Genomic DNA, 26,856 nt, shown 5'->3' on the forward strand with positions numbered 1-26,856 from the left:
ACCACAATTTCTGCATGCCTCTAATCTGGGCACATGAATGTGATCTGGGAAGCTTCTTGTATTAGCTGCAAGGCAATGTGGGCCCAATTGGGCCATGTAAGCTTTAGAGAAGCCATTAGGACCTGGCGCTTTTCTCGAGTGTAAATTGGCAGTAGCAGTGGTCAGTACCTCCAGGGTTAGAGAAGCTTTAAGTGAGTTCAGAGCCTCCTCAGTGAGGGCACTCGGAGGAAGATCTACAAAGAACTGCTCAATCTCTGAGGCATCGAGAACCTCAAGGGCCTTGTATAGAGACCAATAGTAGCTCGCGAATCTATCAGCGAGCACCGCTGGGTCCGTCACTAGCTCATCTAAAGAATCTTGGAGTCCCGGGAGTGGGGTATGTTCCTGTGCTTGTAGACACAATCTAAGCAGGAGTTTCCCAGACTTTTCACCCCACTGATATATTCTGCTTTGCTTAGCGAGCCATGCCCCTCGCCTCGTCCATCAACACGTTATGATACTGCTGCCGAAAAAGGGGCAGCTGCCTGCGCGCCGCAGCCCCGTCATCACCGCGGGCCTGACGTTCAATGGTCATAATTTGTGCTTCTAACTGAATGAGCGACTGTCTTTATTGTCTGCGAAAAGCGGTGCAAAAGCTATCGACCCTGCGCAGTGTGAACTTCATGGCCTCCCAGAAAGTGTACTTCGAAATCAACGAGCCTTGGTTATGAACACTGCCAAATACAATGTGCTTCCCAGCCACCGTCTCATGTACTAAGATGTAGCGACCATGTATATCAGCCCACTTCTGTATCCATGTGAACGCGGCTCTGCAGTGAATCATAATAGCAACACCCCTGGAACCCCTAGTGAATCCTGCGTGAAAAGCTTGTATGTGTCCATATCGGGTTAGACACGCGGCCTTCGTATTGAGCATGTCTCTCTCCTGCAATAGGACTTCATCTGTGCCAATGTGCTTGGCCTGTCGAAGGACCGCACCCCTCTTAATCTTATCCAACATACCCCTTGTATTCCAGATCACTGTGTATAGCTGCCCCGTGGAGTGTACTATAGGTTCTGCCCCCATTGTGTCATAGGGAGGTGAATCATTGTATCAAACCATCTTCGACTAAATAGTTCTAAGGGCTTTTTAGCTACGCAGCACTTAACTAAGAGAACGAAGCAAACCAGAACATACATAACATCCTCCACTCCCTCCCACCCAACCCCAATACCTCAAACCAGCAGAAGTATCTATCACGGGAAGTATTGCATCCCAAACCCAACAGGGGGACGGGATACAGCCTTCCCAATGGCTCTCCAGAGTCCCTATAGTGTCCCAAGTCCTACGGGGGGACTGAAGCAAACCCATGCAATTGGCCCATATTTAACCTGAACACTACTTTACGAGCAAGAGGAACACCCAGGCCACCCACCCGGGAGTCCAAACCATTGAGATGGCAGCATTTTTTCTTTGAGGGCGAAATGTTCTCCAGATCTTGTTTGTTTTTGGATCGCCAAGTAGATCTGGATCTGTGGCGTCTTTTTTCTTTGAGTTTCGCCTGTGTGCGGCTCGAGTCCCCCGTCGGAGGCAGAGTCTCTGTGTGGCAGAGTATGTAGTTCAAAAGGTCAATGTTCATCTTTCCATGCAAAAACCTCCTCCGGTTGTCAAAAAAGATGGTACGGGAATTAAAAGACCACCCTCAGGCGGGCCGGGTGTTAGAAATGGGACTTTTGGTAGGCTAGGGTGTGGGCCAAACCCAGACAAAAACTACCACTCTGATCAGGATAAGGGAGTTGCACTTCTAAAATTACCCCTGCTCACCCCCTTAGTAGCTTGGCACGAACAGCCAGGCTTATCTTAGAGGCAGTGTGTAAAGCATTTGTACGTAACCAACAGTAATACAGTGTATGCACTACAAAAGGACACCACACCAGTTTAGAAAAATATCCAATATTTTTATATAATTAAGACCAGGCCAAAAACGATAAAAATCGACACTACTATACTTAAAAGTTCACAGTTCCAAAAATACGCTGATTAAAAAGGGTTCCTTGTGGGGATGGCTCTGTCCGGGCTACCACAGCGTCGTGAACAACAAAATCCAACACTTCTGGCGGGTCGCGGGCCAGCTACAGTGTCGGGAAGACCCGCAAAACGGTGGGGAGGGGGGGGCGGGGGCGGAGAGCCTTTTCTGTTGCTTTCTCCAAACTCTGGAATTCTCTCCCTCTTATCGATCTCTGGGCAAGACTGTCACGCAAGGCATTAAAAACATGGCTCTTCTCTCTCAACTGCTAAGCTTCTTCCGACCTCCCGCTCTATCCGTAGCGCCTTGACGCACTTGGGCTAAGTTCACGCTTTATAAGACTGATATTCATTCAATCATTCCCCATCAGACAAAGAGCGCAAACGTATAGATGCGGCAGGAACAAGGTTGTCAGCACAATCATCCAATCTTTGGATAATTTCAAACTCTAAAGGTCTTTTATCAAGGTATGATAGACCACGCTGGAACGAAATGAAATACATTTTACAACATGTCCCAGAGGAACCGAAAGGGCATGCATCAGAGAGCAAACTCATCTCAAATACAAACATAAGATGTGCCCTTGATGCTGCTTATAGCCTTATATTAAAGAGAATGCCTGGTTAAGAGTATCTGGTTTAAAACCAGAAGTCCAACAAAATGTACTAGGCCTTCCTTTTGATGGCGAGCATCTTTTTGGGCCAGAGGTCGACACTCTCCTAAAAATAATTAAAAAAAGAGAATGAAACTACTAAATCCATGGGAGCCCTACAAACACAATCTCAAATGGGGCATTTTTCTTCACTCCTCATATCGCCGAGGATCAAAAACCACCCCCCACTGACACATTTACCTCTTAGAACAAAACACAAAATAAAACAGCCTCTCCAAGAGGCTATTATAGGGGGTCCTATAGAGGAAACAATAATAGAGGCAGAGGTAAGGGAGGGTTCTAGGCATGTGTGCTATAGATACACATGCTTTGCATATTCCTTCCATCGAGTGTTGGGTCCGGATGTTTGAAAGTTGTTTTTCTTCTAAGAAGTCTTTTGGAGTCGCAAGGTAAGGTGACTCCCCCTTTCGGTGATACTGCGCATGGGCATAGACTCCATTGTTGGATTGTTTTCTTTCCATCATCGGATTCGCACATGTATTGCGACGCTTCGTTTCGAGCTCGTTTTCGGGATCTCTTCGGTGCGCAATTCACTCTACCCTCATCGGTCTTGTTTCAAAGACGTTTCACCATCCCTCGCGTGTCGAGAATCAGGAAACATTCCCTAGTCTGGATACTCCAACTGCAGCCTTCGAGCCTAACTTGTTCAACGTATCTTCCACTCGACAAGAACTTCGAGTAATTCGCTGATGGAACGGACTCCAGTTACATTTTTCCCTCGCTGCCACTCTTAAGTATCCACGCACCAACCTTCACAAAGACTGTAATCTGTGCCTCTCCCTGGAGCACAGAGAAGAAGATTGTGAAGTCTATCGGTTGTTTCGATCCAAGAAGATCTTGCGGACCGTCTGACTTGACGAAAAGAGAGGCAGAGCATTGAATACACTGCCTTCATCTTGAAGAACAAGATATCGAACAGGAAGATGTGGAAGAGTCAGCAGCCGAAAAGGAAGAAACGTTTTCTCACCAAGACTCCGATTCAGAACTCTAAATCAAACTGAAGTCCAGCTGGTCAAGTTGCCGTGAGTACTCAAACCTTTTTGCCCACACAAAAACCTGCTTCCACCAAACAAAAGGCTTCCAGGCCACCACTGCCATCTGGCCATTATAGACACTGAGATTCTGCTTCCACCGCCCCCCCTCCAGCTTGGCACTGAAAGCACAACTAAAGCCTTACGGCTCCAATTCGAGCCGAGACTCCACCTCCCCTCCGAAAACGTTGGTCCCGAAGGACAAACGGAGAAGACTGGTTCGGCTCTGAAACTTTCAGCACTGAAACATACACCTGCTCATCCAGCGCTTCCAGAACCAATATTGGAAACTATGCAGGAGAGACTGGGTCCAAAACAGAAAAAAACTTTATATTTATCCAGAAACTGGGTGACTCATAATGAAACTTACTCTACCAATCAGTGTCCAAGCGTCAGAACTTTCATGCAGCTACTAGGGATGATGGCATCATGCATTTCCATAGCACCTTATGCAAGATTAAACCTGTGTCCTCCACAGGAATGCTTAGCACCTCAATGGAATCAAAGGGTCAACTACAAGATCTAATGTTTGTAGACAGCTGCACCCATCGGTCTCTGCAGTGGTGGAACACAAAACGTATCAAAACGGCGGCCCTTTGTCGACCCTGCCCCACAGATTTTGCTAACAGGGGATGCATCCCTTACAGGGTGGGGTGCTCACTTACAACATTTAACAGTTCTGGGACAGCAGACACAAGAATCTCCACATCAACTACCTAGAGCTTCAAGCTGTTCACGTAACGCTGAAAGCATTTCTACCTCACCTTATAGGCAAGGTTGTCCTAGTCCGGATGTACAATATGACAGCAATTTACTATGTACAAAAACACTGGGGGGACACACTGTTTACAGCTGTAGCGCGTCTCTGACCATTTGGTGTTGGGCAGTACATCGTAAAATACAACTGCTAGCGATCACCTTCCAGGGACAGATAACGACTTTGCCAACCTCAGCAGGATGTGGCAACAAGTCCACAAGTGGAAACTCCACTCTCAAGTCCTCCTTCCATACTTCCACAGGTGGGCCCTCCAAAAATAGATCTGTTTGAGACAGTAGAGAACAAAAAAAAGCCCACACTTTGCCTCCAAGTTCCCACACCCTCTATCCAAAGGCAATGCCCTATGGATGAATTTGTTGGAAATATTTGCCTACGCTTTTCCGCCTCTCCCTCTTTTTCCATTTTTGGTTCGGAAACTCAAGCAGACGTCTCTCGCCCTTATTCTAGTGCCTCCCACATGGGCTCGTCAACCATGATTCACCACACTACTAGAACTTTCAGTAGTTCCACACAAGAAACTTTGCCTCACTTCAAACCTTCTCACTCTGAACCATGGAGAAATCAGACTTCCAAACCCCAAGGAGTTCAACCTAGCGATTTGCCTCTTTAGGTCATAAAATTTGGATATCTGAATCTGCCACCAGATTGCATGACCATTCTTAAGGAAGAACCTTAAACCTCCTACAGCCCATTCTTCTCGTAAAATAGGAGCATCTATGGCCTTTTTTGGTAACATTCCTATTGGTGACATCTGTAAAGCAGCTACATAGTGTACACCAAACACACTTAAACATTGTGTGGATGTGTTAGCATGCCAACAAGCTAATGTAGGACAGGCAGTGCTAAAATACTATTTCGGGCCTATTTGCAACCCACAGAAAGCAAAATGCCAAAACTTTGCCTCCAGGTTCCAACATCCACAGTCCAAAGGCAATGCACTATGGATCAATTGGTCAGTAATATTTGCTTACCCTTTTCAACCTCTCCCCCTTGCTTCCATTTGTAATTCACAAACTGAGGCACACATCTCTGACACCCATCCTAGTTGTTCCCACATGGGCCAGGCAACCATGGTACACAACATTACTAAAGTCAGTAGTCCCACCCAACAGACAGGAGCTCCTCACTCAGAACCAAGGAGTGGCAAGACACCCAAATTCTAGATCACTCATTCTTGCAATTTGGCTCTTGAGGTCTTCTAATTGGGATACTTAAATCTACTACAAGAATGTATGGCTATCTTGAAAGAAGCAAGAAGGCCCACAACACAGGCATGCTGTGCAGCAAAGTGGAAACACTTTGTTCATTATTGTCACTCAAAAACATATTGATCCACTTAATGCATCACCTCAAAGCATTCTATGTTACATGCTTAATTTACAATTTGCAAGGTTAGCTTTTACTTCTATAAAAATAAATCTTACAGCCTTTGCCGCAAACCTTCAAAATAGAGAGCAAACCTATATTCAGAATGCCTGTAACTAAAGCTTTTCTATAAGGACTTAAGAATTATACCACCTAGAATTGTGTTAACAAGGTTAATGGGTCCACTATTTGACCCATTGCAAAAATGTCCACTACAATTATTATCATGGAAACTTGCTTTTCTCATTGAAATTTCTTCACTCTGAAGAGTAGGAGCAATTCAAGCACTAACGTTAGAGGAACCATTTTTCCAAGTACATAAAGACAAAGTAGTTTTAAAAACTAATCCTAAATTTCTTCCTTAAGTAGTTGCGCAATTTCACAATGATTAATCTATTGAAATGCCTGTAGTTTTTCCTCAATCATGTTCAGTGGCAGAAAGAGCTTTATATACATTAGATGTTAAAAGAACAATAATGTACTATATAGAGGGAACACAATCCCTACGGAAAACTCAACAACTATTTGTGGCATTCTCCAAACCACATAAAAGTAAAGCACTTTCCAAATCGGGTATTGCACGTTGGATAGTAAAATATATCCAAACCTACTATCCTAAAGCCAAAAGACCTCTTCCTTTTGCATGCAAAAAAAGATCTATGGCATTTCTAGATAGCTGACATATATAAAGCAGTTACATGGACTGCACCACACACATTTACATAACATTGCTGCGTAGATCTTATGGCACGACAACAAGCAAATGTTTATCAAGCTGTACTAAGACATTATTTCAAACAAATGCACCTAGCACAAGTTAGTCACTGCTAACAAAGGGGACTGCTTTTGTTTAGTCTATGCAAAGCATGTATATCCACAGTACGCCTGGGTAGAGCTTGAAGAGTTTCACTTTGCGTAATTCTGCAGCTACCAAAAAACTCGTCCGAATTCCACGGAGTTCCGCTAGCAGGCGGAGTAGACACACACACACACACACACACACACACAACTAACGAACAATCATTTGTGGGGTATTCTCATTCATCCAGCTCTGCATGTGTGTTGAGTGCACTTCATCAAATGCACACTCCGTTTATATAGAAGTTCCTAAAAAATATGGCACAGTTAAAAACCGTCAGCCACAAAGAAGTAAGCTGTAGACGTCTTTTTTTCCTGAAATAAAATGCCTCCTTCCCCCAAAAGCACAGTTTCTCCTTTCACTGTGAGCCGTTCTATTCTTGACTTGTGCATTGCTTACAATTGGCAATATCCATGTGATTTGGAGGAGGTACTGTAACATAAAGCTTAGCTAAAGGACCATGCTTCCTCCTCTTCCATCACTACTCAAATGTAGTGGTCAAAGTATGTCCTGCCTCTAAAGTCCTGTGTCAACATGCCAGGGTTTTCTTTAGAAAACACTGGTACATGCTTGAAAGCCCACTCCACACCAACCACAACCACACTCCTCCCCAAGTGCAACAGCCCCACTCCTCTGAACTCCGTGCCACTTACATTTTCGGCAGCCAGGGATCACACACTTGCTTCGTAGTGTCCCAGACCTCACCCACATACCATACTCAGGCAGTCCTGTGTAAGGCCACCTTCTCATTTCTTGAAAGTCAGTGTTTTTGATGCCGGCGCTCTTCTTAAAATCAAACTTGCGTTTTTAGCCAATTCCAGAATTCCGCCCTGCAACTAAGTGCCTCATACTATTACTAGACTGCAGCACTACTTCCAGGCAAAATGTTCTCACCTACACCCCACAGACCAGGTCAATGGCTTTGCTACTGCCTTTGGCTTGGCATGAGTTGTAGGAGAATCTTACTAGCTCCCCACGCTCCCACCGCCTCTCTTCAATGTCTCAGGTTGGCTTGGATGGGCGCCGACACCTGGGTCCGGGGGCCCAAGCAGTCTCCATCCGCTGCTGGACCACGTAGGAAACCACCACCAAGAGCTGTGTGCCATCTGCAGCCGCCGGCTCCTCCGAGGGGCTGAGGACTGTGGGGCAAGAGCGCACTTTACTTTGTCCATCCAATAGACGGGATTCAAGAATGGAGGGCGCGGCCAAGCCAACTCCAGAGCCTGCATATAAAAAACTGTGCGCCGGTTAACTCTTCTGCGATTAGCTGTGTTTTTGCTGAACTCCGCACTCCAAGTTGAGCATGAAGTGGCAAGAACTCTGCCAGCGGAGCAGAGTTTACCACCCTGGCCTAATCTACAGCCACCCATGCCATCAAACTGTGAATGTAACTTACCCTGTAAGCATCTGTTAGTGGCATGTAGTGCTGTAGATTCATATACACTCGCTCTCCTCCCAGGTGACCTGTGCTTCTCGCATTTATATACATTATACATAAAATTATTACATGGTCATCTACATAGGATACACTATCCTTTCACTCCATCCTTACCAGCCAAACGGAAACAATCTAAAAATGGAGTCAGTGACCATCCGCACTACAAGCAAGAGGAGGTGTCGCTCTAACTCGTGACTCGAAACAACGTGCATGCTTCCGAGCCCAACACTAGATGGCGAAATTTATGGTAAGCATGTGAAAGCAGCACAACATGCCACAGACAGATGGTGTGTGTGTGTGTGTGTGTGTGTGTGTGTGTGTATATATATATATATATATATATATATATATATTTCATGTGTTTGTAATGCATGTCTGTCTCTTCCCTCTTAGGGGGGCTCAATACAGCTATAGCCGGGATAATAAGAGATTATATTATGATATATATCAGGAAACCTACCTATCCTCCCCTCTTTTCAAACATCTTGGTTCGTCTGAATGCCTCTCCTACCTTAGGTTTTTTCAAGCCTCTTCTCTCCTTTCTTGCTTTATACTTTGCTGTGTTAGGCTTGGTGAAATCATGTGTTGCTCGGCCTAAGTTTCTTGGTGAGTTTTTGATGGATGCCTCGTGGAGCAAGCAATACTGTAAGTCAAATGTATAGTGATCTCCCCAGATTGACTGATACTGCTGAGTGACATAGCAAAGGTGGTATGCTTTTGCAAGAATTCGGCACAATTCTTATTTAGTCGAAGTATTAAAAGGCCACACAGGTTGGATGTTGCTCATCAATAAACAAAGGTTTTTGATGGATGCTTCTAACAGCAGAGTCCTCATCTATGGAATGTTCTCCATGCGCTAGACTGGTTCCTGGCATTTTCAACAGGAATGCTTCCGCACTCCAGTAGGTGGCGTTGTGCTGCTCTCCACTGGCTTCATTTCATCCTGGAAGTGATGCTATAAGCATCACCCTTGCGTCAACATCAGTTATATATTTTTCTGTGCCTTCTTATGCACTGTTCAGTGCGGACATTGTTCCCTTGCACACAGGCAAAGATTTTATGAAGTATTAGTCAACCAGAGTACTGTTTCCTTTTCTTCGGCTGACGGTTGATAAATACTTCTAAAATCTATGCCAGTGTGCAAGGGAATGATGTCCCCAATGAAGACTACATGGTTCAAACCGTGGGGTGAAACATATGTTGGTAACAGAACCGTACATGTTTTGCCACTGGTGTTTGGGTTCGGAGCATAACTTCAAAACGTGCAAATAATGTGTTGTAATGCACCCGAAGGTGACACAGGAGTGTGATGCGAAACTGAATGCCCAAACACTGAAATAAGTCACAGACCTCTCGTAAGTCCGTTTTCCTTTCCAAGTCAATGGTGCAGATTTCTTCCCCCTCTCGAGGCCTCACGTGCGGCAGGTCCTCTTCACGGTCAGAGTCATCTGGTAAGATCATATCTAATAGTGAGTCAAAGCAGTACTCACCCCATCCCACCACTCTTCATCATAAGAGAAGTCTTGAGTGTCAGGGTGGCCATCTATCTCAGTTACTTATCACAGAGCCGATTCCACAACTGATACCATTGTGCCCAGGCTTTCCCAGGCCATTGACAACTGCCCTGCAGGTTGAGGACCTTAAGGAGGCCATGCTCTGTATTTTTGGCACGCTTCTTTCTGTTCCTGTTGGCATGCCTTTAGGCCCCAAGGATCCACAGGGGGCCTTCAGTTGGGTTACCACTGTTGGATTCGTCTTCTGTGCCGCTAGAACCCACCTTCGGTTCCGCACCAACTCCAGTGCTGACTTCTATTCCGGCTCCAAGATCTGCGCCAGTCCATTCTTTACAGATGCTAGTCCCAACGTCATCAGCACTGAAGGTCGAGCCTCTGACGAACTCGGTGTCCAACCTCGAGCAGATTCGGCTTTGACCCAGACTGCAGTTGCGCCTTGACTTCACTCAAGCCATTTGGTCCCGGTACACGCCGATTCAAACAGCAACATCTCTTACACTAGGCCTTCGTCCGAGGTTTCATCACTTTTTTTTCCTCAGATTCCCATCATCTTGATAATGGAGACATGGAGTAGAAAAGGTTTGACATGTTTGGGAAGTGGATGTTCTTCTCCATCAGTATGGTGTTGAGGTCAGTCAGTGTGGGCTGTATATTAGGCCATTATACTCTCTGCCACTGCAACATGGCCACGGTGGTCTCTCCGTTGTTCACAGAGAAGTTTCGGGCCTTCTAGGCTAAAACAATTAAGGATGGCTCGGATGAAGCAAAATGTAATTGGAGTTGGGCAAGATACTACTGGGGTGAGTGGTGGGCTGTAGTCTGGTGCTCCGCCCCCACACATGAATGCAATCAACTGGCTTTTCTGGGGATGTGCCCCACCACTTTATCTAAAAGGCTAATTCTGTCTTCAAACACTTGAAAGAAGGTAGGTCATCAGACTTGTTCTTTAGGCTTTTCCACCCTGCCTGACAGTTTCCCCAACAGTTCAGACCCTTTTGAGGAAACGCCATATGGCTGTCATATATGCACTGTCACTACCACAGCAGTCACTCAGTCCTTTTGGGACCAGGGATGGAGGTCCAGTAGACATTGTGCAGGTCACGGTGGACACCATTCCATTCAGTCCCCAGTCCTGCGGCATCCGTCTCCAAGTCTCTGTAGTTTGGCCATAGCAGTGCACAGTCAACCTGTAGAGGCAGGATTAGACATTTCCTTCCAGGGTAGCTGGCCATCGCAACTGACATATGGGTTGGTCAGATCTTCCAGTAAAGCTATGAGATACCAGTCCTTTCTACAACCCCAACTTCCTCCCACATCAGAACGCTTTTCAGAGGAGTACCTATCCATCTTGCCACAAGAAGTGCAGGGTATAATAGCCAAAGGGGCCATTGAGATTGGTGCTGGGCTCAGAAGTAGGGACAGGTTGTTAGTCCCGCTCATTCTTTGTGACTTTGTCCTATTTTAGATCTTCACTCTCTGCATGTCTTCCTATGGAAGGATAAATTCTGAATGCTCACTGTGGATCAAGTTCTGTCTGCCCTAGATCCGGGTGACTGGATGGTTGTCTTGGACTTGCAGGACGTACTTTCATGTACCCGTCCTGCATTGCCATAGACCTCACCGGTGGTATGTCAGCCAGGAGCATTTTCAGTTTGCTGTGCTCCCCTTCGACCTCACCAGCACATCTTCTACTGTTGGGGATACCAGCTTTTCCCTACTTAGATGACTGTCTGTTAAAGGCGGGCTTGCCACAGTCAGTCGTAGGTCACCTCCAGACAGCGGCAAACCTCCTGATATCTTGGGGGTTCTTGATTAACAGGCCAAAGTAACATATAACTCCTTTGCAGAGTCTTCCTTTCATTGGAGCTCTGCTGGACATGGCCTTTTCTACCTCGCAGAAAGTCCAGAAAATTCAGGCAATGTTCTCGGTGTTTCAGCTTCGGTCATGAATCTTGGTGAGAGCCGCTCTGAGGATTTTTGGTCTACTGGCTTCAAACATTCAGCTCATCCACTGCACCAGTCTGGCATAAGTGGGCTCTGCAGTGGCATTTGAAGTCTCAGTGGACCCAGTTCCAAGGAAACCTGTTGAATATCATACAGGCTTCAGAGAAGACTACAGAAAATCTGTCATGGTGGAAGCTAGACTGCAGCTTGGCCAGCAGCAGCACCCTCTCCGTTCTCCAACCAAAGCTGATGGGGTAACAGATGCATCTCTGTGGGACTGGGGAGGTCATCTGGGAGAGATGGAGATCAGAGGACTCTGGTGTGTGGAGGAAACTCTGCTCCACATAAATCTGTTGGAACTGCAGACCATCCAACTTGTGTTGAAGGCCTTCTTGCTATCCATCAAGGTAAAGCCAGTGCCTCATGGACAATACCGCTGACATGTAATACCTTAACAATCTTGGCATGGTCCTGGGTCCTTTGCCAAGTGGTACTGTGACTTTGGAGTTGAATAAATCATTTGGGCATTTCCTAGATCATGAACCACCTGGCATGATATTTAAACTTCAGGATGGACAAGCTCAGTAGGCAATGGGATGATGAATGACAGTTGCATGCCAAGGTAGTGCAGGACATCTTATGACAGTGGGGAAAGCTCTGGCTGTATCTTCTCATCACAGTTGAGAACATGCAGTGTCAAGACTTAAGTGTATTAAAGTTCCGGTTCCCAAGAATGCTCTCTCTAGGCTCATTCACGCTATCCTTTCTGCCACTGTTTCTAATGCCCAATGTTCTGTAGATCAGGAATGACCTGGCGCAAGTCATCCAATTGTCTGCGGATTTGGCCAGGAGTGTGTGGTACCCAAAAAACGTTGGGCATGAGAATTTGTCCTCCAATCAAGCAACCGCTGCAAGAGGGCCATCTGTGTCAGCAGCAGGGTAAGGTTCTGCATCCAAACCTATACAGTCTACATCTCCATGTGTGAAGATAGAGTAGCTGCAGTTGACTGTGTTCGATTTGCTACCTAAGAATGTGCATGTCATCCTCACATCCAAACATTCTTCTACAAAGACCATCTGTGTCGGATGCTGGCCTGAGGTGATACTTGCAACACAGACCCCTTCAAGCCAAACTGTCAGATGTTTTGTATGAGAATTACATTTATCTAACGCTTACTACCCCTGACGAGGCTTCAAAGTGCTTTTTCGGCGAGTAGCATACTACCCCGTAACCGAAAAAGGACTAGTGGTGAATTAGTCTAGGGAAAAATTAAATTAGTTTTAGCGGTGGACATGTTAGTCTGTTATTTGGATGCAAATGAATAGTGGAGGGATAGAAGTGGGAATGGTTTGCATTTGTATAGCGCTCGCTACCCCTGATGAGGTATTACTTTTTTGTCCTTGGTCTATCAAGGTCTTGCAGTAAGCACTCTTAAAGATTATTTGTTGGCGCCTTCAGGCTTTTTGTGTTTGCCAGACCAGCCATCCTTTTTTTACGATCACATGTGATGCGTTTTATTAAAGGGTTGACACGTTCCCTCCCAAACAGTTTATAATGCCTAAGTGGGATCTTAATTTTGCCCTGATTTTCTTTATGTATCCCCATTGAAACTCATACACAGCTTCTCACTGCTTCTTCTGTTTCCAAAGACAGTCTTTCTCATTGCATTCACTTCAGCTCATCACATGAGTGAGCTCCAGGCTCCTATCTGTAGAGCCATCCTACAGCATCTGTATCACCAGACAAGATCTTGTTGAGGACCAGGGCAGCCTTTTTGCCGAAACTCTGGATTCCGTTTCACATTGAGCAATCCATCACCCACCCAACATTCTTTGCTCCACTGCATCCCCTGAAAGAGGAGAGACTCCATTGAGTAGATCCCAGGAGATCTTTGTTTTTATATTTATAGCACAAAAGACCATCTGGAGGACAATCAACTCTTTGTAGGAATCTCTGGAGAAAAGGAAGGCACTGCTGTGCAGAAAAGGACTGTCACAGTGAAAAACCTTCTGCATTAAGACCTGCTCTTCACTGGCCAAGAAGTACCCTCAGAAGGACTTGGGGCTCATTCTGTCTGGGCCAAGGCTGCTACCATGGCGTTGGCATGTTGAGTGTCTATTCTTGACCTTTGTCCGACCGCAACGTGGGCATGAGTGCACACATTCACAAAGCACTACTGCCTTGACAGTCTTGTCCGATGGGAGGGGCATTTCAACTGTTCGGTCATGCAGCATCTTTTTGGTCTAAGCCACGTCCACAGACCTTCCACCTTGGGAAGGTACTGCTTTGGTATGCATTCTGAAGGTGAGGTTTCTGCGGCTTGAAGTATCCATCAGAAGAACAAGTTACCTTTGGTTACTCATTCTGATGGATACTCTTATCTAACTGCGGATTCCTCATTGCCCTGTCACCTGCCCTTTTCTGCGTAATGGCATCCTTTTGCCATCAAACAAAGGCCCCAAATACGAGATCTGCATGCTGGTACCTCCAATTGTCTCCCCTCCGCATTTGAGTGCATGGAAACAGTCAAACAAGAAATGGACTATGAGGCTCCGGTGTGGCGCATATTTGCAACTCTGCTCTGTCACTTCAAAGGAGAAATGAAGCGAGCATGGAGCTACACAGCGCCTTGTAGAGGCACACTGTAGCATTGACCTAGGGAGTATTCTAAAGAGGAGAAATCTGCGGTTAGATATTGTAAACATCAGAAAGAGCAGAGCCGATTGTAAGTAACTTGTTTGGACAGTTATATTTGTGTATATCTTAAACTAGTACATGTGAATGCTTAATTAATATAATCAGAACCTGCACACTTCCAGACTAACAAAGACATTTTAGTTTAGTTATTTTTGTAGCGCAGAGCATGTAGTATGACCATTTGTTGAAAAGTGGACAGCACATGCTTATCCTACCAGCTTTAGGAAACAGTTAAATATGTTGTTAAAAAAAACAATGGGAAAGGAGCCCTCTACATCCTTATGTACTATATATTGTACTCTGATGAAAACCTGTTACTAAAGCTTGCCCTCCTTGTTTGGTCTGCTGTGATTGGCTGCACTACCCTAGTCCTTCACAACAATTTCATTCAAGTTTTCTTTCCAGCACCTTGCCATTCTCCAGACTGAGAGAAGTCTGGCTCTGTCATGGAGCGGCAGAGATTTCCATATGCCAAAGTTTGTTATGTTAGGATTATTTGCTCCTAGTTTGCTGTGCTTCTCGTCATGTAGATAATTATTTGTGCATAACCTCTCTTGGGCATCTGGGTGTTCTTGCCTTCAGGGAGTGGGTGTTGGAACTGAATAAGATTTAGGAAGTCTTCAGTTAAGTGTCATAAAAATACAAGTATGATTGGATAATGGCCGGTCACACATCAGGCTTGAAATAACCCCCTCCCCTTTCCAGGTTTCGTTTTCACTGCAATTAAGTAACTTTGTGATAAGTGTTTTCTCTGTCCAGGTGACCCTGTGTGTGTCAGTGTGGTATGTTGAGATTGATAATCTCTCATTTTTTCCACCTCTCTTCTGGTGTTTGATACATTCTTTTTCCTCTCTCCACAGATCTACATGCACTTACGTTCTTACACCTGCCCCAATGAACAGCGATATATTGTGCGCATCCTCTTCATTGTGCCCATCTATGCCTTTGACTCCTGGCTAAGTCTACTTTTTTTCACCAATGACCAGTACTACGTCTACTTTGACACTGTGCGGGATTGCTATGAGGGTGAGTGTATGAGTCTTTGGGAGAGGTCTGCATTAACTGGGAAGGAGTGCCACATGGGTTCTGTGTTCTCTTCACTAACTGAGCAAATGGTCAAGTACAGCACACACTGAAATGGCTTGTAATCCATTTGGAAGAATCATTTGTGTGGCTATTTGTTGTGTGATGCAGATAGAAGTACTGTGTCCCGTCCTCTCCACAGCAGTGTGATTGCTAAACCAGTGAACATCAAACCTGCTTGGAAGAAAAGAATGAGATCAGATTCCATGTTCATGCATTCGAACTCTGGTTTAAGGGCCAATATGAATGTCCACTTTGTCGGTTGTGATGGCAGTTCTTTGGGACAAATGAGAACATGTGTAGCTACACAACGATTGACAGTTCAGAAGGAAAGAGGTTTAATTTATATGGGTTGAGCATGGAGTCTCCACGTTGGCACGTCAGATTGTCTGCAGAATGTGAATCGCGATGCTTGTGGGGCACTGTGATTAGGCATCAGGGTTCTAAGTATAGGCACTTAAAGTATACTGTGTGATCATTCAGTAAGTCTAAAACGAATGAACATAAACTGTTTACACTGTGCTTTTTTAAGTCTTGCTGTTACAGCGCATGTGTAGTCGCTTGCAAGACATTTTGTTAGCTTGCAGTTACCTTAGAGCCAGCCTATTGGTTATTTTTGGTGGACTTCATCATCACACATTTGCTTGCATATTTTTTATATGCATATGCAGGTTGTACATCCTTTTCTTCTGTTTGCCTCTCCCTTAGAACATGGCCAAAGTACCTGTGTCCTTCCACTGCTCGTGTTTTGGGAGCTACTAATTATTATTTTTTTGTCTTAAACCACTCAGTGAGAGTGCATGCGTTTGAGAACTGTTTCCTCCATGTGCTCCCCTCACCCTCCACACTCTGCTGCAGTTTATCATCTCATGCGATGCTTTTCTAAGTTTTGTTTCTGGCACCGATGGCTGTTAGTCTCCCTGCAGTTATGGGCCAGAGTCTTAGATAGGGGCCCATAGTTGGGATCCTAACTGCTGTTATTTCCTGGAGGTAAGGGCAGGAAGACTCTTGATCCCCTTCCTTATCCTTAGCTGGACTTTTCCTCATGAGTTCGCTTTCCTTATTGTGCTGTGCAGCTCTATCATCCCAGTTCCTTTTTTCACATAAGCGTAATGTAAGCCTAAATGTTCAATAGAAAAAATTAACTTGTATGCTGGTTTTGTTTTTTCTTTTTGATGGTTGTTTGGGCTTACTTTTCTCTTTAAGGGATGGAAGGGGAAAGTTGAGATGGTGAATTATGATAAAATATAGCAGGAGCTCGGCAGCTGCGATGGGAGAGTTGTGCCGTTTGTCTCCTCGCTGAGCCTGAAATGTCAAGTGGGAGGACACACCACAGGCATAGGGAGATGGCTCCACTTAATGCTATGGGACTTGACTTTAATTATGGTTGTACCTCAGAAACTGAGACTCTGATTGGCTGGTCTGTTCCGAATTTTACCTCCAGGATGCTAATGCCAGATATTTTTGGAGGGTAGCCATTGACCGCCTTTCGAAGGTGCCCATTCACCCTACAATTCTGCCACTTTATCCACTGTTTATATTATGGTGGTTCTCAGGGATGACCTCCTAAAGATGCTCATTTACTTTGTTTCTATCTCAAAGTGGTGCTTATTGTTTTCAGTCAAGGTACCACCTATTTCTCTTCTCACCACCGTCTTGACCCCTTACAACCAGTCTTAAATAACTTCCTTCAACTGAATCCACGCTTTCCCATATTGGCAACGTTATGTTCTTTACTTACGTCAGTACCGTATCCTCTCCCTTTGTTCCATTGGATGCGTTTGACAGGGCAGATCGCCTTGCATTGCTTTCTTCCCTTCATGCTATTGGTATCAAGGACTTTTCTCTAATATTGCTTTCTATCAGATGGCTTATTCTCAGTAGCTTCTGGCTTCAAGGGCTCCATTCTTAAATGATGAGTCCTCTTTTCCATAAACCGTGCCTCCATTGAGGCCTCTATTCCTTCTTTTGTTAAATCATCTTTACATCGATGACTTGTAAATCTCTTTTCTTACCATCTCGCCCCACCTCCAGTCATGTGTCCGAATGCCTCGCTTGCATCCAACATTAGCTAGACCTTAGGTCGGTCTTGTTGAACTCCTCTAAAACTCAGGTCCTCTAATTTGGCTCCTTCTCTGTACCTCGGCCTAATTATATCCACTTTTTTCATGACATCTTGACTTTCTCCTCCCAAACCTGAATCCTTGGAGTTTTCTTCAATCTTTCTGTGCCTGCAGTCCTGTTGATCACTGCCCCAGCAGCATGCTAGCAAGGATCGATTATAAGAAAAATAAGTTCTGTTTCCCACTAACTGCCAAGGCACTTATTAATTGACTAGCACATAGGTCTTAAAACTGGGGGGGGCATTGGGGCAAAAGAAGCATGCTGATAACAGTGCTTTGTTTTCAGCAGAAAAAAATGTAATGGGCCATCACTAACATCTTTTGTCATTTATATCCTGGCTGGGAGAAGGTGTCAAAAGGGAAGGTATTCCAAATATTCTTGAAAACCTCAAACCCCCATTTGTAATAATCGCAGTGTGAATACTTTTGCGTGTTAGTAAGGCCTGCCTGACCAGAATAGTGTGTTTGGCAATCGTGTATTTGATTGAATTTTAAAAACGGTAACAGAACTTAACTGCAATGTTTAAGTAAGTCTAGACATATTTAAACATTGCCAGTTTAATAGACTCATCGTGAAAAACTCTGGCAGGGAGAAAGTCAAGGGGGCAAGTAAGGCTTAGTAGGACAGTTCCCTTACAGTAACAGCAGTCTTCCGACCAGTTCAAGGCTCTATGGCCAAACTACCATAAACATCAATGGAGTGATCCTGATGCAAGGGATACAGGATGCTCAATATGCTGATACGGTCAATGGGGTTCTTACGGGGGCCACTCCTTGATCTACGAACACAGTTGAACGACTTTGGCCACAGAGGTCGATGTCTCTCAAAGTCCAGACAAAATCAGTTGCTGCTGGTTTCTGGTCACAGTAAAACCAGTGGTTCCCTTTATCTACAGCTAGTGTTCATCTGAGTTACCAAACTGCAGTTTGACAACTCTCCCGGATCCAGCAGAATCACTACAACTGAGTGTCAGGGTGTGGTCTCCCAGCTGCACTTTGGTGATCAGCAGCAACCAAGCACTTGTGGCTCCCAACCTTGCCATGGAAACGTCTTCAAAAGCTGTAGCATGAAGTCAGCCACCTGAATCTTGGAGTTCACCTAATCTATCTGGGGCTCAGGGGTGATTTCTTCATGAGCAGGGCACCACAGGCACGGTCTCCCATGAGCAGTAAATGCAGTCTAGGTTTTGCCATGTCCACGGAACAGCAGGGCAGTCCTTCAGTCCTCTCTCCAGTACAAACATAATTTGAGGTCTGGGTGCCAGATGTGCTACTTGTATGCCCAAAATTTGCCCTTGCTCCGTACGGTGACTACTAACCAATGGGCTAGCAGGTCTCCTCCCACCTGATGACGACTTCCTTCAAAGTATGGCATGTAACTGTCCCAGAATGCAATATTCTTTCCCACTCCCAAGATGGCAGAGCCCCTCTCTTGGTTTGGGTAGTTTGGTAGCCCACCCTAGAGGTGTGAATACCTTAGGTTTACACACTTGCTGGAATACTGGTTTGGCTGTTGTTTTCCCTCTATCCCCAATGCCAACCCCTCTATCACAACAAAAGAGCAGCCCATCTTGCGTGTCTACCATTTGCCAATCAAAGCTTGTATTTTGGGCTCAGACCGTGTGGCTTCCTGCCGTGGAGAGGAAATACCTCTTCCAGTGGTAGGCCGCTATTGTTTCCATTCCTGAGAGGCGTTTAGTGGGTCAACAGTGTCCACTTTCTAAAGTTGTCTTTAACTAAAAAATTACAATAAATTTGACTTTGGGCATTAAACTGGATTTAATGTAACGGTTCTTTTGATACCTTGAAGTACCAGCTTTAGTAGTCTCATTCAGGAGATTGGAAAGCAGAAGCAGGAAGGAGCTTGGATAATCCTTGTAGCTCCTAATGGCGAAGACTTTGTGAATTCTCTGACAGTGGAAGTACATCTGTAAACCACTAAACAGATTGAAGTGCAGACTAGATCTGTTGACCAGAGTCGAATGTAAATTCCTCCACCACTACTTGACATCATGAGATTACTAGATTGGCCCTGATTGTAGTATACGCATTTGAACTAACCTCCTGACAGCTTGATGATTCTGAATGAGAATAAGAGACACTCTATGAGAACTTTATATGTTTTTAAATAGAAAAGGTTTTGTCTTTCATGCATTCAGAGGGTGACTGATCCAGTCCCATGCAAGAAATATCTAGTACTGCCTCATCTGTTACATTTAGCAAAATTAGGCCCTAATTTTTCTTCTGTTAAAGTGAATTTAGCAGCCATTATTGCATACAATAAATATCCATTGCAGTTGTGTTTAGGTTGCCAGACATTAAAGTCTTTTTAGAAGGCCTGGAAAAGGTATATACTCCAGTGTTAAGACAGTCACTTCTTGAGAATTGGACATAGACTTAGTCAAACTGATGGATGCTTCTTTTGAACCTGTGCACAGGTCAATCGTAAAGCATACATTTATCTTGGAAGGTAGTGTTTTTAATAACTAATGCTTCTGTGCTTACAGTAAGTGAACTTCAAGCATTGTACAGTGTAGAACTTTAATCTTGTTCTGACCAAAAGTAATCTCAGATTTACGTGCGTCTCTATTTGTTGCACTGCTAGTGTTCTTTCCTAACAAACATCTCCAACTGAGAGATCTCTGTTAGATGTTGAGAACTTTGAGGTACTGCCTGAACTCTAATTCTAATTTTTTTTAATCTGGCATTAGTGAACTGTGGCACTAGTAGTATAGTAAGGACTGCTTCCAGGCAGTCTGTCTCAAAATGGATGGTGGTATTTTAGTGGTTTGTCAGAAAGCAAATCCATCTTTTTGTGCTTTGATGAAGGTGTAAAGCAGCCAGGACAGCCTTGCTAAGGAATGTGCCTGTGGTGGAGACATGTTGAAGCAGTGACCTGGAGTTCTAGTCATATGTTTGCAAAAGCAAAAATAAAAAACATGTTTAGATTCAGACTCCAGGATTGACGCCCAAGAATGTCAGGCATTTTTACATTTAATCTTTGCCTAAACAAATGTAATCTTCTATCCCAATATGCTCTAGTCTAGTCTATGATACTGCTTGTCTAAAGAGTGCTTGCTATTCCGTTCGGTATTAATAAACAACAGTTCCTGTGGCGGATAATAATGGAGAATTTCTAGCCTGCAATACTGATTCTCCATTAAGGGAATCGTTGCAGAATTTATGAACAGCCCTCCTTCCTACCGGACAAGAGATTAGTTTAGACTTCAGCAGTTTTTTCCCCAGAAACTATTGTAGTCTGAACATCAAAATGAACTGGGGCTCAAATGACTGGCGAATTTTCTTCTGGGATATCTAGGTCTGCATGCTGCCTAAAGGTGCAATTCACTCTTTCACAATTTCATCTAAGCCCAGAAGATATGTATACCTATGCAGACATTATCTTTTATTAAAATATTTTAAATGACGGTTAGGTTGAAAAGTTTGTCTTATAAGTACATAGACTCTGACCTAAATTATTTACTCATTTAAGAAATGCCTTAAAGCTGAATAGGCATACTTGTGAGGCAGCTCAACAGGTTGCTTTCCCAAAAGAGAATGTTTTCCTATGGAAGGAGTGTTCCGGTATCCTGCAAAGTGAGGGGGATATTCTGTGTTGATAGTCTTATGATGGAGAACCTGTGTAAGTAAAAACGTTTGGTTATTAAATGTTTCCTAGATCGTTAACCTAGAATTCAACATGCTAGTCTTTTTTTTTATTTTATTAATTTCTGATGGTTTTTTCTAGTTGCAGTTCCTCACCTTTTGAATATTCCCCAGGCATTAGAATGGATCTGGGAATCTTTTCAGCGGTACCTCTGTGCTCTGATAGGTCGTGCCATGTGGCTCTGCACTGACTCCATTCCACTCCGGAAATAACGTACTCGGGCTATATAGGTTCCACTCTCTCTCTCTCCTGGCATCAATTTCTTTCTTTCCACGCTATCTCATAATTCAGTGTGCAAGAGAATGACTCCTCCAAAAACAACAGGTTATAAGCTGTCGGGAGTGTTGCAAACAAATGTCTGACAGATGCACATTAGAGGTGCATAGGGTCGAGTCATGGTTATTAAGGCCTGCAGTGACTACGCATCGATTAATCCAAAGCACATTCAAGACCGCAAAGCTTAACTCTACATCCCTGAGCATAAGAACACTCTGTGATGACACTGGACAAAGTCGAATGTTTGATCTTGTGCCGGTTTTCGCCCCAGAAGTCGACAAAGCTGTTCCAGAAGTCATTCTTGATCAACACCTAAATTGTCCAGTATGCCAAAAAAGAACCATAAGAATTGAAGAGGGACTTGGTCCCCTCTTGCCACTTGCATTCACCTGAGAAGGCATGGGGCTGCAACATGACTCTTGAGTCTGTCCACTTCGGAGCCGCTCTCACAACTGGTTCCAGCACTCCCAGAGATATTGAAGAGTTCTGTGAGGCCATGCTCCAACTCATTTGATCCTGGCTGACTCCCGCTGGCGTGGCTTCTGGATCCAAGAGGCCTTTTCTTCTGGAGTAGAGCCGGCGGTTCACCCTCTGTGCCAGTTAGGCACGCATGACTCCTATCTTGCTCCAGCGCCATGGTTGCTGGAACTTCAACAGCAGTGCTGAATCTATGGACGCCAGACAAGGCGATACCAATAATACTCTGACATGGATGTGGGCCAGGTATGACCTCTACCAAGGCCACGCCTGATCACTAAGGAGTTGCAGCTTCGCCCACTTGATTACCACCTCCATAAGGAAAATCGCACACTACACTCTCTTTTCAGCACAGACTCTGACAATGATCATGAAACAAGTTATGGGTTCACTCAGTTATCCAGTATTAGGGGTGTCTTTCATAGATTCACATGCCTGAATCATTCCCCGTCGTCGAGACGGGAGCCTCCGGTACATAAAAAAGTAATGTCCTATAGACATACATAGAGAAAAATAGGCCTAAGGGCCTCCCCTTAGCAGCCTATCCTAGTCCTTATGTAAAAAGGACCAAACTCTTAGGGTCAGCCAATCAGCTATCACCTCCCTCTAGAACCTTCCTGGCAGGAGCCTCAGTCCCTCAGATTTTCTACCGCACGTTGTGCTAGGGAGTCTCCAACCTGAGTTCTCCTCAGGATTTCTTCAAACCAGATTGTTCACTTTTTTGGTGACTTTCTTCTTCAAGGATTTCAACGCTGACTACTTCAGGCCTCTTTTTGCTGCAGTGAGTGTTTATTTCATCTATAGCTCCTGGCATGTCTGACTCCCAGAAGAAAGCCCTTTTCAGGGCTTGCTCTTCATGTGGGAAGAAGAGGCTTCATGTGGACGACAAGCATGACTTGTGCTTGCATTGCCTTTATCCGGACCACGTCCCTAAGGACTGTAAAATATGTAGGTCTTTCCCTCATAAGACCTTGAGAGACAGAGAGGGTCGCCTGCTTATCTGGCTGGACAGGCTCAAGGACAGAGAGAGTGTGGTGTCCTCAGAGGCGAGCTTTTCCGGAACCTCTGAAGTCTCCCTGAAGAGGCAGAGAGTGACATCTCCTGGCCCCTCAGACGCTCCTCCTATGAAGACACACAAGAAGTCTTCAGAGGCAAGATCTTCAAAATCTTCAGCGTCTGACAAGGACTCTCTCACTTTCAAGAAACCTACTCTGTCGGCCACAAAAATTGCGACACCTTCCTCGGCGCAGAAAAGGCCATCAGGACATGTCTCCACACCAACGACGACCGTGTCCACATCGACAGCGTCGTCTGTTTTCTCGTCGACGACGACTACCCCTTCTTCATTGTCAGCAGGTACTCCTATCTCGTCTATTATACTGTTAAAACCGTTGTCGACGTCTAAGTCATCGTCGACGACGAAGATTGTCCCGTCGACGTCGATGAGGAGCCCACCGTCGACGGCGAGGATGTTGACGACGAAGATGTTGACGACGAAGATGTTGACGACGAAGATGTTGACGACGAAGATGTTGACGACGAAGATGTTGACGACGAAGATGTTGACGACGAAGGCGTCGACGACGAGGAAAATATAGTCGACGGGGACACCGTTGCTGACAGCCATGCCGTCGACGACCCCGTCGTCGTCGTCCATGGGACAGAAGACAGCAGGGATTTCTGTACAAGGTTCTGCTTCTGGCAAACTAGCCAAACCACAGATTACACCGGAAACGACATCTCCAAGCAAGGTACAAACCAGTTTGCCTATGGAGATTCTTCAGAGTGAAGAGTCTGAAGAGGAGCTCTTTGAACAGGCTACTTCCCCCTCTGAACTTTATGTCAAATGTCAAAGCACGGACGAGGAGCAGGAAGACATGAGCGCGCAGGAGCGCCCCGTCCAGGAACAGGTTCGCACGGAGGTCACTCCGATGGTTTGCCTTCCTCTGTCAATAGTTCAGGACCTCAAATTCCTTATCCGGGACTACAAGCAACGTTTCCCGGAATCGACGACGTTGGACGCAGGGGTCCCAGTGCCAACTACAAACCCGCCAACGACAGCCCCAAGGCAATCACGGCCAGTTACGCAGGTCTGCCACGGGAAACCGCCTCCGCAGGTGATAGAGTCATCGGATGAGGAGGCTGAGGAGATGGAAGAAGGAGAGGTCCAGGGTGACCAGACGGACCAGGATGAGGAGGAGGAGTATGTGGCATCCTCACCACCTTCCCCACAACCGCGCCAATCTGATTCACCGCCAGTGGATATTGGTGGTTTTCATAAGGTAATTGAACGGGCCGCGACGCGGTTCCATATGGTCATGGAGTCGACGGAGACTGAGTGCTTCCTGCATGACTTTAAGGAGCAGACGAAGAAGATGACGAAATCGATCCCGATCATCGACTTTCTCTGGGACCAGGGAAAGAAGCTAATGCTGACGCCGGCTTCCGTTCCTGCGGTTGTTCCACGCCTGGATAAGAAGTATAAGGCTCCGTCCACGGCACCAGCTTGCCTGACTGGCCACCCGAAACCGGATTCGGTTGTGACCCAAGCGGCCCAGAAAAACTCTCGTAATCCCTCCTCTCCTCTGTCAGCACCACCGGACAAGGAGGGCAGAAAATTGGACACGATTGGCAAAAGGTTTTCGACCACTTCGGCAATGACCATCAAGGTGGCCAATTCCATAGCCCTCTTGGGGCGTTATAACCGCCAACTTTGGGAGGATATTGCCCCATATTTAGCAGAACTTCCGAGCGCAGTTCAGGAAGAGGTAAAGGCACTACTTTCTGAGGGCCAGACCTCTGCAGCCGAGATCATCGATTGCGCCATAGACGTGGCCATGACAGGCTTTCGTCAACTGGCTGGGGCTGCGGTCCTGCGCCGCCAAGGATGGCTGAAGGCAACATCGTTCAGGCAGGAAGTGCAGACGAAGGTGCTGGATATGCCCTTCGACGGACAACATCTATTTGGGGATAAAATTGATGAGGCGCTCCAAGCTATTAAGAAGGACACTGACACGGCTAGAGCGCTTGGAACCTTGCAGGCAAGGAACCAGTCCTTTTGGGGCAACAAATCTAGAGGCCAGTCCTCCTACAGAGGATCCTTCCAGAATAGGTCCTCGTATTCCTTCCAGAATAAGACCCAGTACCAGCAGAAACAGCAACAAGGTCGGCAGTCGTCTTATGGAAGATCTACCTTCAGGGGTAAGAACCAGAAGAGGGGCACCGGCGGACGCCAGTGACCAGTTACTCCAGCCAGTCCTGCTACCATCTCCCTCTTCACAAATTGGAGGAAAATTGACCCACTTCCTGGAAAATTGGCGCATCATCACCTCAGATCGTTGGGTGCTCCAACTCATCAGATTCGGCCATTCCCTAGAATTTACCACCATCCCGCCTGCAACCCCACCACGCAGGTTCCCACACAAGCACCTACGGCTGCTGCTCCGGGAAATATCGGAGATGTTGAGGAAAGGAGCGATCGAGCGGGTTCCATCGGCTCAGAGGGAGAAAGGATTCTACTCCCGTTTCTTTCTGATACGCAAGAAAGAAAAGAAGTGGAGGCCCATTCTAGATCTCAGGGCACTCAACTCTTTCCTGAAGAGTCAGTCGTTCAGGATGGTGACGCTCCAAGAAATCCTAGGCATTCTAGAGGAAGGAGATTTCATGACATCCTTGGATCTTCAGGATGCCTACTATCACATCCCGATACTCAGGGGGCACAGGAAGTTTCTACGTTTCGAGGTGGCAGGACAGCACTACCAATTCAAGGTCCTACCGTTTGGCCTCAAATCCGCTCCGCGGATTTTCACCAAGTGCCTTTCTCCTGTGGCAGCTTTCCTACGTCAAATGGGTCACCAAGTTTTCCCCTACCTCGACGACTGGCTGGTCAAGGCGCCCACGGCTGTAGGCGCAACCAAATTCTCCAACGCCTGTACCAATCTTTTCCAACATCTAGGATTGACTCTCAATCTTCAGAAATCACATATGTCCCCAACAAGAAGCATCACCTTCCTAGGGGCGACCTTGAATACGGAATGCGCGAGGGCATTTCCTTCAGACGAAAGAAAAAACAAGATCATATCGCTGGCCAAGGCGGTGGCATCAAGGAAATCCCTAAGAGTTCGCACTTTCAAATCACTCCTGGGAATGATGTCTTCTTGTATACTACTCATCCCTCACTGCAGGCTTCGGATGCGTCCATTGCAGGAAGCTCTCACGAACCAGTGGACTCAGAGTACAGGTTCGTTCGAGGACATTGTGAGGATAACACCACAAATATCCAAGAGCCTCGAGTGGTGGAAGGATTACAGAAAACTGTCGAGGGGACTGCCGTTCCTGCTTCCAGCGGCGCCACTTGTGATCACCACCGATGCATCTCCAGCAGGCTGGGGAGCTGTCCTTCAGGACCTCAGAGTAAGTGGCAAATGGACAGATCAGGAGCAACGCCTCCATATCAATCTGCTGGAGTTGAGGGCTGTGTACCTAGCGCTGCAAGCCTTTTTCCCACGCATCGAGAACTCCCAGGTGCTCGTCAGAACGGACAACACCACGACGATGCACTATCTAAACAAACAGGGAGGAACGCGTTCGCTCACTCTATCGCGCAAGTCGCAAAAGATCTGGAACTGGCTTGTTCTCCATGGGATCACCCTCAGGGCGGACTATGTCCCGGGAAAGGACAACACCATTGCGGACGCCCTAAGCAGGCAGAAATCCCTCTCCCACGAATGGGAGCTCGACGAGAGTGCACTGACACAGGTATTTTCAGAATGGGGAGTCCCAGGAATCGATCTGTTCGCCACCAGGGAGAACGCCAAATGCCCAAGCTGGCATCCCCAGCCAGAGTCGCTCGGGAATGCCTTTTCCATAGGCTGGTTCAGCGTATTTGCGTACGCTTTTCCACCGTTCCCGATGATTCCCAGGG

At 46.0% G+C, this 26,856-nt stretch overlaps 1 protein-coding gene across 5 annotated transcripts in view; it reads left to right on the plus strand.

Annotated features, from left to right (window-relative positions):
• The window catches only part of TMEM184B (transmembrane protein 184B), a 393,946-nt gene that overhangs the window by 99,993 nt on the left and 267,097 nt on the right, over window positions 1-26,856 (plus strand). For all 5 annotated transcript variants that reach the window (XM_085601314.1, XM_085601316.1, XM_085601312.1 and 2 more), the window contains exon 3: window positions 15,167-15,332. In XM_085601314.1, the coding sequence (XP_085457440.1) occupies window positions 15,167-15,332 (166 nt within the window). The remainder of the gene's footprint in view (window positions 1-15,166; window positions 15,333-26,856) is intronic.

The sequence above is a fragment of the Triturus cristatus genome, chromosome 4_2 (assembly GCF_964204655.1).
Source record: "Triturus cristatus chromosome 4_2, aTriCri1.1, whole genome shotgun sequence".
Lineage (NCBI taxonomy): Eukaryota > Metazoa > Chordata > Amphibia > Caudata > Salamandridae > Triturus > Triturus cristatus.